The 16,845-nt window shown below is 31.9% G+C and overlaps 2 protein-coding genes across 2 annotated transcripts in view; one reads left to right on the top strand and one right to left on the bottom strand.

Moving 5' to 3' along the window:
* LOC111911974 (uncharacterized) overlaps window positions 1-5,631 on the top strand; it is a 7,554-nt gene extending 1,923 nt beyond the window's left edge. The window contains exon 2 of the mRNA XM_023907741.1: window positions 5,366-5,631. Coding sequence (XP_023763509.1) covers window positions 5,366-5,631 — 266 coding nt within the window. The remainder of the gene's footprint in view (window positions 1-5,365) is intronic.
* Window positions 5,632-8,216: 2,585 nt separating this feature from the next.
* LOC111911976 (ATP-dependent RNA helicase DHH1) lies at window positions 8,217-10,224 on the bottom strand. Its single transcript, XM_023907746.3, has 6 exons — window positions 9,929-10,224; window positions 9,254-9,347; window positions 8,897-9,060; window positions 8,702-8,775; window positions 8,509-8,596; window positions 8,217-8,426 (listed from the first exon to the last, which is right to left on the bottom strand). Exons 1-4 carry the CDS (start codon window positions 10,222-10,224, stop codon window positions 8,769-8,771), a joined length of 561 nt encoding a protein of 186 aa, XP_023763514.1. The 3' UTR covers window positions 8,217-8,426; window positions 8,509-8,596; window positions 8,702-8,768.
* Window positions 10,225-16,845: the final 6,621 nt, after the last annotated feature.

Genomic DNA, 16,845 nt, shown 5'->3' with positions numbered 1-16,845 from the left:
AAAATAGAAAACTAATAGATTGACAAGTGGCAACACATTAATTAAAATGTCTAATATGATGACACATGGCAAAAGAGCTACTCTTATATATATATATATATATATATATATATATATATATATATATATATATAGTAGTTTGTAACCCGTGATAACCACTGTTATAAAATTAATTAAACTTTCGTATTAAAAAATCAAAATTATTAATGAATTATTTTAAATAAATTATTACTTAAGAGATATTTTTTTATTTATATAAAATTATAATCGTTGATTTAAATAAATACGTGAATTTATATCATTTTATAATTTATATTAATTTTATTTTAGTTTTTTAATCTAACGTTATTAATTTAATATAATTAAAGAGAGAAATTTTAAATTTTGAAATTTAAAATGAACAATCAATTATTAATTTAATAAATTTAATAAAATTAGAGTGAGAAATTTAAAATTTAAAATTTAAAATTAATAATTAATAGGTTGACAAGTGGCATGATAAATGATATATAACATTAATGAGGGGTTCTAATTGCATGACACTTGTCAATATAAGATTAAACCTATTCTTTTATTAGAATAGGGATATATATATATATATATATATATATATATATATATATATGTATATATACATATATGATCAACGTATATGATGGCATACATATTTTCAATCTCAAAATCAATTTTCCTTTATATCGTTTTAAAATGGATTTTTTATACTGTAATAAAGTATATTTTCTTGTTTTTCATATTGTGGGATTATGAAATTCTACCGACTTGAAAATTCACAAGAATTTAATCAAATATTTTCCAATTCAATTGACCCTTATACTGTAATGTTTTCTGTAAATATTTTCCGAATCTGAAACTAATTACACTGTTGTCACAAGTAATAAGAGTATTATGGGCGACGTCTTTGGCAGTAACATGCTCTTTATCATTGACAAGCCAAACATACTTTTTTACGTCATTAAAGTGCATGGCTAAATCAAACACACTTAGTTTAATTGGCTTCGTTTTAATCATCAAGTACCTAGAAATACTCATCTGAAATTAATTTATAAATTATTTTTGGGTTTTCACTATTTTTGGGATTGCGTTTTGAGTATTTATCTCATTTAGGATGCAAATGCTTATTACATGATTTCTTTTTTAAGATATATTAAGTTGTCATTTTCTCTTTGCTGCTTATGTATATATTTCTATAATTATACTTCGAACGTAAGGGAAAATGTTGCCAAACTTTTATTAAATGATCAAATGTATACACATTCACATATGAACTAAGTATTTCAAAAGTTGAGTTTACAAGACTGCCTTTGTGAACACACTATCCGTTGTCCATCTTTTTTTTTTTTTTCATGTTTCGATGTTTCTGAATCATTGATTTTTAGTTTAGTCTACCCATATGATTATTCAATCAAAATTTTAGATCTCGTGGAGCAACTCCAAAACCTTAAATTATGTTATGGTTGCAACATGTCTATTGATAAAACATGGACTACTATTGAAAACTGTAACTCTAAGGAGTTACAACAAGGACTAAAATCTTTTATCGAGAGATCCAAAAGCATATGCCAGCGACAAAAGGTCAAATCATATGCCCATGTAGAAGACTTGATACCAATAATTTATACATCCAACAATAATTAAATTTCATATATATCAGAATGGGTTTAATTCCCTTTTATTAAATGGAAGTATCATGGTGAAAGTACAATTCCTTCAATTATAGAAGACGTAGAGCCTAGTAACAAGATGGTCAAAACTATCACTAACATTATGGGGCGGGTGAGTGAAAATGATACCAACCACGACGAAGGGAACTTAGATACAAAGTGTAGCGATGTCGATGATGGATTTTAAATGCTTTTAGAGAGAGTCCAATCAAAATTATATCGTGATTGTACATCGTTTTCTTCCCATGACTTCGTAGCAAATTTGATGCATATCAAAGTGATAAAAGATGACTTATAGTTCATTCAATCAACTTCTTATGTTGTTGAAATTTTCCCTTCCGAAATGAAACAAAATCCCCTTCACATTATCTTGCAAAACAGAAACTAAAAAAGATTGGCTTGAGTTACGAGTTGATAAAGTTGTATATCAAGAAAGAACATAAGTTGTTGTAGAAAATTTAAGTTTGTAATGAGAGTCAGCGGGTCGACTAAAACACAAATGATAAAAAGCTATCTTATAAGGTGTTCTGGCACTTTCTTGTGACCTACAGACGATGATGTCTCTATTCAAGGCACACAACAAAAAACCTGAGTTGACATAGTACGGAACAATCAAAAGTGGGTATGATGTGTCATTTCCTAAGGGCTTGAACGCACGCTTAGGTTTTGTAGATGATGGTTTTAATCCATTTGGTAACATCTGTAATCCTCAAAGCATTTGGTCGTTCGTACTCATATAATCTTCCACCATAGTTATGTATGAAGAAGTCTTCCTTCATGTAATGGTTGCTAATTCAAGACCCTAAAGCCCACGAGAAGGACATGGATGTTTTTCTTATGGCGTTTGTGGAAAAGCTGAAATAATTATGGTATTTCGGCATTAATACTACATGCACAACATCATCAAATACTTCTTTAACACAGACAACGTCAATTGATGCAATGAAAGTATTAGCGATGTCTTATTCAATACCGGTGACATTATTAGCAATGACTTCAATAGTAGCATTATTTGAGTAGTAGCTACGAGCCAATTCTGAGGTTACATTAGCGATGACTTTAGATGTCTTTTACAGCCACATTTCTCGATATTAATATTCTTATTTCTTAAAATGTTTCATCTTTTTCAAGGTTTCTTTGCACGACACTGGGGGTCCAATCCCTTAGTAATTATGAAAAAGCTATTCAAAGTTGAAAAACGTGTATACTAACATTATATGTTTATATATTAATTTTTTGGAGCTTACGTATTTAGAAAATTTAAATAAACATTATATATATATATATATATATATATATATATATATATATATATATATATATATATAGTTGAGTTATTGCGAGAACCAAAAGATATACGACAACTTGAGAACTTCTAATCTGCTCATAATTTGTCAAAACTAAAACCATCAATATTAATGAAATATAGAGTCTAAGACATATCTTGGCTGAAAAAATAACATTTGACGACTGCTAAAATAATTGTTCATCTATATGCATGCATGCATATCTATGTTTGTAGCTCATATGACTGATGATATATGTGTGTATACACACACACATGCATGCATCCGTAGTCCATATGACTGTTGATTTATATAAATACATGCATGCATATCTGCGTCCGCAATTCATATGACTGCTTATGCATGCATATTTAACATAACATTTTAAAAAATATATATTTAAATCTTTTTTAAGGCTAGATATGGCTTAGACGCTGCATTTCGTTAATATTGATAGATTTATTTTTGAAAATTGATGAACGCATTAAGAGTTTTTACTTCTCGCAAAATTTTAAGTTCTCAAAAGAACTTTTTTTTTTCTCTTTGTGTGTGTGTGGGGGTGTGTGTGTATGCATCTGTGTGTGTGTGCATATGTGTGTGTGTATATATATATATATATATATATATATATATATATATATATAAAAGATAGATCGAGTGTGGACTTAAAAATAAATGAGGACTACTAGGACAAATCTTTGCCTTAGGATTGAAAAAATAAAAGGTGGAGATTTGGTTTTATTTATCGTCAATATCTCGCGAGATGATATAGTGTTTTTGTGATTATGTGCGACATTTTGACATTTTCCGGCAAAGATTAATTGTTTGGAGGTTAAATGGGTAAAATAAAAGATTGAAAAAAAAACAGCATGTGAATTCCGCCCCCTCATCTTGCTCTTACTGTCACATGTCAAACCCTTATTTGGTGGGTTTTTTTAACCCACTTCGTTTTTTGGTCATAAAATCTTCTTTCTTAGGAAAAAAAAATTTGAAAAAACCAAAGTTATTAAAATTTAATTATCTACAAAATGAACAAAATCATGAGAATTTGAAAAAGAATATTAAAAAAAACAGAAAAAAATTCTCCAAAATCAAAATTTAAGTGATATTTTTACACAATATACTAATAACTTTTTAAAAAACATTTTTGAAAAAATAAGTTTTTGAAGTAATTATTATTAATTTTACAAAATATTATTAAAAGAATTTATTGAACATAACACAATCCAAAATATTTATGATTCAAAAAACATTTTGATTCAACTTATTTAATTTGCTACGACCTAAAAATATTTAGTGTCAAAGATTTTATAATCCTTAATTATATTTTTTATGATTCAAAATTAAATGATTCAAAATATATAATGATCTATAATTTTTTAGAACAAAAACTATATTTAATTTAATATATTATTGATCCAAAATCATATGATTCAAAAATGATTTGATTTAAAAATACTACAATTCAAAATAATTTGATTTAAAATTTTTTGATCCAAAAATAATATGATTCAAAAAAAAGTATGAATGGAAAGTGTTATCATCTTTATTATTCTGCTTATTTAAAATTTTATAATTGTTAAACGTTGAAAATCAAACCGATATTTAGTTAAAAAAACAAAAATAAAGAAAAACACTAGTGGCTTCAAGTATGTAGTAAATATATTTACAAAATAAAAAAGAAAAAACAAAATAAGGAAAAATAATAATTTAGAAAAAACCAAAAAAAGAAAACAAAAAGCTTAAAAACTATAAACGTTAAAAGCGAGTGTATATATATTTAAAAAGAATTGTTTTTTTAACTAAAAAAATAAATAAATAAATAAACAAAAATAAAAAAAAAATAACAAAACCCACTTGAATGACATTCTATGGACGTTCGCTGCATGTGATTAAGTCTTCGAGTTCGTTTAGGTATGAATTTAAATATATTTTTTTTTACATATTAAATCTACGTTTAGGTATGAGTTTGTCTAAATGAGATATGATGCAAGAGGTAAGTGATGATTCATAGGGTTGCAGAAATGTGTTGATGTAATGAAACTTATGGCTACAAGGGAGTCACCTGATTCGATTGATAATTATATGAAAATGTTTGAGAGAACTGTAAGAGAAAGTTTGTAAAGATAGGCGAGATGTCTTGTCAAACCTTAGGTGACGTTTATTTGCACAAACATTCGTTGAATGATATGCAACAACTACATATGGCACATAAAGAAAGACATAGTTTTATAGGGATGCTTGGATGTATTGATTACACACATTTGAACTAAATAAACTGTCTCGTGGGGTGGAAATGTCAGCATACAAGTGGTCATCATGGAATGCCTTCGTTGGTATTAAAGGTTGTTGCCTCCCAAGATTTATGGATTTGACATGTTTTTTTTGGGTTTGCAGGTTCTAACAACGACATCAACATTCTTGGTCAATCATCACTATTCGACAATATATTGTCAGGAATAACATTGGATGCTCCTTTCATAGTGAATACAAATGAATATAAGTTTGGGTATTACCTTATAGATGAAATATATCCAACATATTCAACATCTGTGAAGCCATTTCGAAACCCAATAGAACCAGGAGACAAAATTTTCAAATGGAGACAAGAAGGACCACGTAAGGTTGTGGAACGTGCTTTTGGAATTAACAAGTCAAAATGACACATAGTTCAACATGCGACACAACCATATCAGTTAGACATTCTACAAGATGTTATGTATGCATGTATCATAATGCATAACATGGTGATCGACTTAGATCCTAGACACGTGCAATTTCAACGAGGGACAACATAATATTTACATAGAGTCGTTGATATTCAAGAAGCACGAAAACATAGGCAACTTCGAGAAGACTTGACTGATTATACGTACGATGGTAACGTAGAGAGATAATGTAGGGGCAAAAATGTATTTTTTTTTTTGTTTTTAAATGTTATTTTTTCTTGTTGTAATGTTCTTTTAGATTTTTAAATATTATGTTTAATTAAAAAAATTATGCTTTATTAAATTAATTTTGTTTTTATAAATATTAAAAGTTAAATCGAAAAAAATAAAAAGAAAATGATGACATGGAATTTAATATGTGTTATAACATATAGGGCGTGTTTGGTATGAAGTTTTTGGAAACGTTTGGAAGCTTCTAGCTTTTAGCTTTTGACAAAATGTTCTAGTTTAAACAAAAAGCTTCGATTGGTAGTACGAGTATTTACCTTTTAGTTTAAACAAAACGCTCAAAATCTAAAAGTTACTTCATGTAGCGTTTACTGAGCTTTTGAAATCAATTTTTATAATTACCCTTAAAAATATATTTATATATTTATTTATTTTTAATCAATTGTCATTTTATGTAATTTTATATATTTCAAAAGCTTCCTGCTACTTTTGCCAAATATTGATATAACAAATAAAAGTTATAGCTTCCCGCTACCAGCTACCCATTACACGTTACCCACTATCCGCTACCAGCTACCCGCTAGCCGTTTGCAACTAACAACTATTTTTGCCAAAGATGCTCATAATCAATTTCTGACTTGATGTTATAACATCATGGGGTGACATGACATATGAGATGATGGCATTTAGATGTCATAACACCCATTACATTTAAAAAAAAAAAACTAAATCTTTTGTCAACTACATGCAATTATCAATTTGATAGTAATTGGGCATATTGTAAACCAAGAGACGTATGACCGTTTACTAGCTTTCAAGTAACATGACAGTCTATTTCATGTAAGGCCACCTTCAATGGATTAAACTCATGGAGAGTTGTATAGATTGCCAACTAGGAAAGAGAATATACACATTCACTTTAATTCTTAAAAAATTAATAAATTTTCAATTACAACTGCATTCCACCGTTCAATGGCCATTCAACTCCACACTCTCTCTCCTTTATATTATATTCACATTTATTACATTAAACCCTCATACAACTCCCATTGTGGATGGCCTAACACTAACAAATTATAATGGGTTAATATGATGAAATACTAGAGCAACATGTATGTTTTAGTTCCATTTTAAATAAAAAAATTTCTGGTATAATGTGTCATCTTTTTCCGATTAATTGGGCTTTCTCTAGTAAAATTGTTATAATTAATAGACTTTTGTATCAAATTTGACATATTATTACCCACAGTAAGCAACCTATTTCAAAGATCTAAATAAATTGTTTGCCATATCGGTAAAACGTTGAAAATAAGGATGTATTTGTACTGTACAAGTGATGATATATACATTCTAAATAAATGCACATCTGCAGGCAACACATCCTTATCTTTATATAGGATTGAATGTACTAGTTTTTGTTAGAGTGGTTGGGTGGTGTGAACGACACAAGCAGAAATTATGGTTTCGATTACATAAGACTTGCCCAACTCATTTACGTTATGACCATTTTTGACGGTCACCTGCTTCACATGAAAAACTGTGGGCCAGTCGAGGGGGAGGGGTTGTTTGTTATATTTAATGTTAAAGCATGAACATCTGTTCGTCTTCTCCACCGAGCACTTAGATGCTTGAATGATTCATCTGGATAGCGAATGTGATGAGGTGGACTAGATTGTGTATGACATATAAAATTACTGTTATGACCCAAAGCACCTGACTAAATGATCAAATCTTAAAAATAAAATAAAAATAAATAAATAAATAAGAAATCAGTTTTCTCTTTGTACGGGTACTTTCTTAGCTACTCATAAATCCACAATTGACAAAGTAAAACAAAATAAAATATATAAATAATACTTATTAATCATAGATTTGCATATATTTATTTTTATAAAATATATTCATATGTTAACCGTAGCTATATCATTGTTATTTTAAATTAATATAATAATATTGTCACTACTAGAAAACTGGTGCAATAGCTACAGCACAATCCGTAGCTATTCCGTAGCTATAAGCGAATAGCTACGGAATTGCTACGGAAAAATCCCTGTAGCATAATGGCCCGTGGGAAAATTATAGCTACGGATTAGCTACGGAATAGCTACGGAATTTTCCGTAGCTACCATAGCTACGGAATAGCTACATAAATATATAGCTACGGATTTCCTACAGAATAGTTACGGAATTTAATAGCTACAGAATAGCTACGGAACTAAATAGCTACGGAATAGCTACGGAAGTAAACAGCTACGGATTTTATGTAGCTAATCCGTAGCTAATTGCTTTTTATTTTTTTTAAAAAAAAACAATAATTTTTTTAAATAAAAAAACAATTAATTTGGTCAAAATGAAATAAAAATTCATTACATTAAACTACAAAATGTCAAATACATTACTAAGTGCTTAACACATTACAAAAACATCATTTTCCAAAAATAAATATTACAATAAACATCATCTATACAACAAAATAAAAAATTTGGTCAAACTGAAAAATACGTTGTTATTTACAACACTTACAGTGCACTGATACAAGGCATACGCTTCCTCATTTGGGCCTAACAAAACAAAAAATTTATAAGTTATTCAAATTTATCGTATAGCATAAAATACATAATTGATAATTCTACTCTTACTCACCCATGTTTTCTAGTTTAATAGCCTTGAATCCAACCTCATCTTCACTTGTCAAATATTGTCTACAAGGATCAATGCTTACAACCACAGCCTTTAAAATAAACATAACATATTTAGATGCAAAACATTAAATGGACAATAATACCCTTACTTCTAAATGACAAGATTTATCAAAATTTCACACGTTTGGATTTACCTTGCCTTTTCCAGGTGATGACTAAATAATGGAACCAAAGGAAAGTCATTGTGTTTTGACAGCACCATCAGCACCTGCAATCACAACAACAAAGGTCTTGTAAGAATTAAAATAGGAAATGTTCATTTGCTAAATTAAAAATGAGAAATCTATTTCAGAAATGAATGTTTCATCACCATAAATATTGAATCTCACCAAAGCAACATAAGGGGCAAAATAGGAAAAAGATGACACGGAAGGAGGAAAAAGATGCCCAATTCCCTAGTTGGAACCACAATCAATGCTTGTAGAGCTGATCTTTGTGTGTTTATTACTGAAAAAATCTGTAAAAAGTATGCCAAAGTTTTCCCTGAACCTGTCTTTAGAACCAAATAATAATATTAATAAGTAAGTAGATAAATCATGGAAGAGGTTATATGATAATGTTCATAAATGAACCATTTTACACAGGGATAAATTTGGTATTGATATATACAATACATTATAATTAAGAAATGTTCCATGAAAAATGTAAAAACAGAAAAAGTCTTAAGCAGTTAAGAAAATATTCACCTGGGCATGGAGAATGCAATCTTGGCCAGAGAGTAGAATTGGTAGAGCTTGTCTTTGTATCTCTGTAGGCATAAGGAATCCAAGTTCTTCAATTCTGAAAACAAAATCAGGAAAATCAATCATCTCATACTTTTTAGCATTGGTCAAAGCAAGAAATCATCCTAAATACATCTCAATTTGTAAACATGAGTTCCTTGTAGCCCCTTGCTCAATTATTCATCAAATCAATCTAAATGTGTCTCAATTTGTAAATGTAATCTTAAGACAATGTTCTGTTGTTTGGAGTATATACTTTATTTAAGAAGTTATATTTACTTGTCATGATATCAAAGGCCACAAATGATCCCACGATTATGTTGATGGGATTTGTCAATGGTAATTCTAGTATACAAAAAGCTAGAATCATAGTAACTGTATGTACATTAAGCTTCAATATAATCACTACTATAATTGTAACATTTTCTATGGAGTCATCGAGAAGTAGAAATTGAAAAAAAAAACAAGTAATTGAGCATTAGATATCAAAAACTCCCATTATTGTTGTATACATGAAGTAAATATCAAAAAATAAAATAAAATAAGTCTAGCGTTTTACTTGGAGATGAAATCGAGCAGCAACAGAGAAGAAATCGAGCAGGAGATATGCGACTGAGGAAGTAGAAATCAAAAACTCACTGCAAGGTTGGTTTAGCGGTGACAGCAAGGTCGATCGGTGGTGATGCTAAAGCGGTGATGGTGATGTCGATTGCAGATGAAATTGAAGACAAAAGGGTTGAAGAAGAAAAGGTGGGAGATTGGAGGCGGCCGGATTCGGGAGGGAAACAAAACCTCAAAATATTTGGGGGAAAAGGAAGCGGGTAAACAAAACCTAGAAATATTTGGGAGGCTAAAAAAACAGGGACTAGAAAAACGCAAAAAAAATGGGGGCAATAGGATTCGAACTCAGATTCTACATGTACAATGTCAAACATTCAACCAACAGGCCGGGCATGCCACATCCATATACACAAGCTCCTTAATTTGTTTTATACAATACCGAAGTGCATTCCTTTATTATTATTATTATTATTATTATTATTATTTATTATTATTATTATTATTATTTATTATTATTATTATTATTATTATTTTTATTATTATTATTATTATTATTATTATTATTAAAATTCTTCATCCTTAGCTACAGTAACATAAGATTCCCCCTCATCCCCACTGATATCGGACATTTCTCCCTCCGGTAACTCAATCTTCCCGGGTATGCTCCCACATCCCCGTCATCTCTCTCGCCTATGATGGTGGTGGTGATGATGGTGGTGATGGTGATGGTGATGGAGATGGTGATGGTGGTGAATAGGTGGTGATGGTAGTGGCGGTGGTGGTGGTGGTGGTGATGGTGATGGTGGTGATGGTGATGGTGGTGGTGGTGGTGGTGATGGTGGTGATGGTGATGATGATGATGGTGGTGGTGATGGTGATAGTGATGATGGTGGTGATGGTGATGGTAGTGATGGTGATGGTGATGGTGATGGTGATGGTGATGGTGGTGATGGTGGTGATGGTGATGGTGATGGTGATGGTGATGGTGGTGATGGTGATGGTGGTGATGGTGATGGTGGTGTGATGATGGTGATAGTGATGATGGTGGTGGTAGTGATGGTGATGGTGATGGTGGTGATGGTGGTGATGGTGATGGTGATGGTGATGATGGTGGTGGTGATGATGGTGATGGTGATGGTGGTGGTGATGGTGATAGTGATGATGGTGGTGATGGTGATGATGGTGGTGATGGTGATGGTGATGGAGATGGTGATGGTGGTGAATAGGTGGTGATGGTAGTGGCGGTGGTGGTGGTGGTGGTGATGGTGATGGTGATGGTGATGGTGATGGTGATGGTGATGATGATGGTGATGGTGATGGTGATGGTGATGTTGATATTGATGTTGATGGTGATGGTGATGGTGATGGTGATGGTGATGGTGATGGTGATGGTGATATTGATGTTGATGTTGATGGTGGTGGTGATGATGGTGATGGTGATGGTGGTGGTGATGGTGATAGTGATGATGGTGGTGATGGTGATGATGGTGGTGATGGTGATGGTGATGGAGATGGTGATGGTGGTGAATAGGTGGTGATGGTAGTGGCGGTGGTGGTGGTGGTGGTGATGGTGATGGTGATGGTGATGGTGATGGTGATGGTGATGGTGATGGTGATGGTGATGATGATGGTGATGGTGATGGTGATGGTGATGTTGATATTGATGTTGATGGTAATGGTGATGGTGATGGTGATGGTGATGGTGATGGTGATATTGATGTTGATGGTAATGGTAATGGTGATGGTGATGGTGATGGTGATGGTGATGGTGATGGTGATGGTGATGGTGATGATGGTGATGGTGATGGTGATAACGGTGATAGTGATGGTGATGACGGTGGTGATGGTGGTGGTGGTTGTGGTGGTGATGGTGATGATGATGATGATGATGATGATGGTGGTGGTGGTGATGGTGGTGATGATGGTGATGATAATGATGATGATGGTGATGATGATGATGATGATAGTGATGATGATGTTGATGTTGTTGATGATGATGTATATGAGTTTGTGAGATGTATGTGAACGTATTCATAAGCATTATAGTGTTAAACAACTAAATGAGCAATGGATCTCGTATGTATACACGACTTTATAAATGATATTAATAGCTATAGATTGGTGAAAATATAGATAATCATGTATAATAGAGGTGTGAAAAAAATGGAGCGAAAAAAAAACGACGTTTGGTGCCCGAAAAATCAAAAATAAGAAAAATCCGTAGCAAATCCGTAGCTAATTAGCTACGGATTTGCTACGGATTTTTCTTATTTTTGATTTTTCGGGCACCAAACGTCGTTTTTTTCGCTCCATTTTTTTCACACCTCTATTATACATGATTATCTATATTTTCACCAATTTATAGCTATTAATATCATATATAAAGGCGTGTATACATACGAGATCCATTGCTCGTTTAGTGGTTTAACACTATAATGCTTATGAATACGTTCACATACATCTCACAAACACGTATACATACACATATACACGTACACATATACCACAACTCATTCATGTATATAAATATATATAAAAAAACATAATCCATCAGAAGTTGGTGAAAAATATAGGCATTACAATGTTAAACTGTGAAACGAGTACTTGATCCCGAAAGGGCACACGACTTTATGAACGATATTAATAGCTATAAGTTGGTGAAAATATAGATAATCATCTATAGTAGAGGTGTGAAAAAAACGAAGCAAAAAAAAAACGACGTTTGGTGCCCGAAAAATCAAAAATAAGAAAAATCTGTAGCTAATCTGTAGCTACTTAGCTACGGATTAGCTACGGAGTTCTAACGGAAAGCATACTCCGTAGCTAATCCGTAGGTAAATAGTATTTGTAGGTATCCCGTAGCCATTCCGTAGCTAATTAGCTACGAAATAGCTACGGATTAGCATATGTAGCTATTCCGTAGCAATTCCGTAGCTAATTAGCTACGGAATAGCTACGGACGTCAACGGAATAGGGCATCCCATTCTGTAGCTAATCCGTAGCAATTCCGTAGCTAATTAGCTACGGAAATTTTCCGTAGCTATTTTCCGTAGGAAAACCCTATGTTTTCTAGTAGTGTGTATACAGAAATATAAAATTAAATAAATTGACAAAAGTAAAGATAATCAGTGGTAAAAATTGTTGGGGTGCAAAGTTATTCATTCAACTTTGTAAATATTTGACTTTTATAAAACTCACTTCCATGTGGTGCTTTAGCCTTTAGACCCATTTGTTTGTTAGAGTGAGAGAGCGACTTGTAAACACCTCTATAAATAGTGTGTTCACACCACTTGTAGAGGTGTGCTTGAGAGATGTAGAAGTGAGTGTGTAAGTGTGTGTCAATTATGTAGTCTAGATCTAGATCTTTTTTGTAACACCATATACATTCAATATATCTCTTAAACACCCAAATCACCATGTTCAATTGTGCAAACTTTAATTCCGCATGTCAAACCATGTTCTTTGTCACTACAATTGGTATCAGAGCTTGGTTTTCACGATCAACGTGACTTTTGAAGAACGATTCTCGGTTTAGCAATTTTTGTCGCAATTTGATCAATTTTGGTGTGTCTCTCTCAATGATCTCTCTTAATTTCATTGAATTGTGCGTTACATTTTTTGATTTGTGATCGTTTGACTCATTGGATGAAAAACCCATTTGTTGTGATCCAATAATTTTTTTTTGATCAAAGCCCAATCCAATTTCATATTCATTTGCTCGATTTGATTCTCGAATTTTAATTGTTTGTTTGATTCAAAATTTGACCCAAAATCAAAATAATAATTGTTACGGTTCATCGATTCATTTTGATACCCAAAAGTCGTATGTTTCGCATTCATATGATCCATTACTGTTCATATTTTTTTGTTGGCCCATATGTTTCTTTGAATCCGATAATTCTGAGTCCATATATTCTTTTCCGTGATCCGATTTCATTAATAGTGGAGCCCAAAGGCTAATTAAATCAATTTGGAATATTAACTATGTCTGTTCTTCATCGTATGCATAAAAGTGTTGTACCTTTCGTGACTTTCTTTTAGATCGAGTTCATGTGTATCATTTTCTTTCACTGTGAATCAAACATCTCTTCGATCGAGTCTTAATCTTTGTTTAAAATCGATTTCGACTGAATTTGTGGTTAATAGAAGCTAAATTCGATTTTGACTGTTTTGATTTTGATAAAATCGATCAATAACATTTGATGGGAATGAAGAACAGTTTGAATAATGTGTTTGATCTGAAATCTGACCCCAGAATCATCGAATTCGTGTTTATGGTTTGTTGACTTTGAAAAGTCAAACTAACGAAAGTAACAAAGAACAGCTCGGTTAATGTTAGTTAACGAGTAGCGGTGGTCAAGTAGCAAGTGGGATGCGAAGGATTGAAATCAATGTTTATGACCTGATGTTGTGGCTAACTGTTGATTTCTAATTGAAAGATTGGAGATCGAATATTTTTGATTTTGAAAGTTCGACTGGAATGATTTAGAATTTGGGTTGTAGGTCGACTGATTGCAGACGAAATTGATTAATTTGGAGTGGCGAAAAATCGAAGCATATGGATTAATTTTTCAATGTTGAGATTTTGGTTTGATGATCGATGTTGATTTTGGGGTCCCTATAATGAAAAGAATGAAGAACGATTGATGTGTTGGAGTCGATCGATTGTTCTTGATGACGGAAGCTATGATGTCGATAGGTTCAGATGATTCAGTAATAGAACTCGAATTTGATTTTGGAAATTGAAGGAAGATGCGAATGTGATTAATGGAGATATTCAGTTCGCATTTGTTGAGAAAATTATGTGATTGATTTGTGCGAGTTCGCATCCGGGTAGTTCGCATTTTTTGAAGTTCGCATATAAGATTGTGAAATGGTTCGCATTTTGGAAGACAAACAGAAAGTTCGTTCAGTTCTGTTGAGTTCGCATTTGGATCACAATCAATTTCGCATATTTGTTTAGTTGGTGATATTGGCTGAAAGATGCGAAGAGTATGTGGATTAAAATGCAGAGGTGATTAATGCGAAGCGTGTTATATGAATTGAAAAAGAAGAAGTCGAATTTATGAAACTGGCCCTTAAAGTTTTGTTTGTTTGACAAATGATTTCGTATGAAAAAGCCTACAAATTTATGAAACTGGCCCTTAAAGTTTTGTTTGTTTGACAAATGATTTCGTATGAAAAAGCCTACAATTCGCATGTTTGGAGAACAAAAGGGAAGAAGTTTCGAAAACGACCCCTGCACCTTTGAATATTATACACTTCGCAAATTAAATCAAATTTAGCATGTTTGACACTTTTCACCCAAATTCGCAAAAGGACTGTTTTTGCTGAAAATTGAAGATTGTGCATTTCAAGCCCCTGCAGTTTGTGCGAATTTACACATTCTACCCAATTTCGCAAATGGGAGTGTGTTTCGCATATTTGGCTGTTTTTGATGCAACGGGTCACTGCAGAATTTTGAAATTGATAATTTCTACCCATTTTTGAAAATTTTTATCAAAGGCGATCCGTGAACGAAACTAAAAATTCAATATTTTTTGGATTTTCCGGATTGAAGCACAAAGTTTATGCCACATGTTAAGGGGGAGTTTTAACATGAAAAATTCCGAATAGAGCATGTTCTTTTTCCTTTGGATTTTTATAATCAAATTTCGATTATAAAAAGGGGGAGAAGTTTAATATGGAAATTCGAACTTGAATTTTTCATATTACGCGGATTTGAAGACCGAAGTGATCTTGAAGTTTTGAAGGCCATGAGATGATGCAATTGGAAGTTCGGAAGTGATGTATTCGAAATGGGTTTGGAATTATTGAAGATTTTTGGGGTGTGTTTTTATGCGCAACTTTTGGGTGATTATTTGGAGTTTGGAATACTCTTGATCATTCGTTGCTGCTCGGATTGTATGGTCTCACATCCTAGAGCCCAAATTGAAGAATCATGGAAGAATTGAAGATTGAAGTTCATTTCAACATGTGTTACCTTTGAGGCTCGAACCGCGTAGTGCTTGATTTTGTAACACCATATACATTCAATATATCTCTTAAACACCCAAATCACTATGTTCAATTGTGCAATCTTTAATTCCACATGCCAAACCATGTTCTTTGTCACTAAAAAAATAACATTGTTTTATCTAAAATTAATATAATCATGTTGTATAAAAATTAGAAAATTAAACAAATTGAAAAAAAATAAATGCGCCTAGCACCCAAAGGAGCAAAGCTTCTTTGGGAAAACAGCGCATAAAAAAGGCACCCCTGTTGACCTTTTTTTGTAGATAGAATCTTCAATGAGTGGAAACAAGCATTGGCGGTATGGGTAGATGTTACAGATGATTAAAAATAAAGACAATCAATCATAGAAATAACATTGTTCTATTTGAAATTAGAAAGTTCATCAAATTAATTAAAAGGTAGATAGTTCGTCACGTTAATGATTGATATTGAATCAACACTAATATGTGTGATGATATTATATAAATTATAGATAATATGTCTATTTAACCAAACACTTAGATAATATAACTTAAATTTTAAACTTCTTTTATAAATGAAAACAAAAATTTATGCTGAAACTTCGAAACTCTAACCTAACAAAAATAAGAATCATTTGTATAATACTGCTCCTAAGACAAAGTTCGGTCATGGCTACAACCAATAATCTAAATACTAAAAGATAATAAATGTAATTAGAAACATCTTCATAAAATGAAAGAAAACAAACTTAAGTTATACTTGGAAAAAGAATTATAAAATTAGTTGTCATTTTTTTTGACAAATCATTCCAATCTTAATATAAAAACAATTAGCAAAATAATTAGGTGTTTTCCCTGTTAAAAATAACCTGTTTGCAATGTTCTTTGTCTTAAAGTCTTCAGCTTCATTTTTTTTGCTATTAAACCATTCCTTGTTTATCTTCTGCCTTTTCGACTCAGGAACAAGATGTCATCCCTTAGTTATTTCAGCCATTTCTTCAAACTACATGAAGATTC

The sequence above is a fragment of the Lactuca sativa genome, chromosome 5 (genome assembly GCF_002870075.4).
Source record: "Lactuca sativa cultivar Salinas chromosome 5, Lsat_Salinas_v11, whole genome shotgun sequence".
NCBI classification, from domain to species: domain Eukaryota; kingdom Viridiplantae; phylum Streptophyta; class Magnoliopsida; order Asterales; family Asteraceae; genus Lactuca; species Lactuca sativa.
This window is presented reverse-complemented; position numbering and strand designations above follow the sequence as displayed.

Coding starts and splice junctions, on each gene's coding strand:
- LOC111911976 (XM_023907746.3), bottom strand. CDS start 10,224: ATGTTTGACATTGTACATGTAGAATCTGAGTTCGAATCCTATTGCCCC. Junction 9,348..9,928: donor ACCGCTAAACCAACCTTGCA/GTGAGTTTTTGA, acceptor TTTTGTTTTCAG/AATTGAAGAACTTGGATTCC. Junction 9,061..9,253: donor ATTGCATTCTCCATGCCCAG/GTGAATATTTTC, acceptor TTGGTTCTAAAG/ACAGGTTCAGGGAAAACTTT.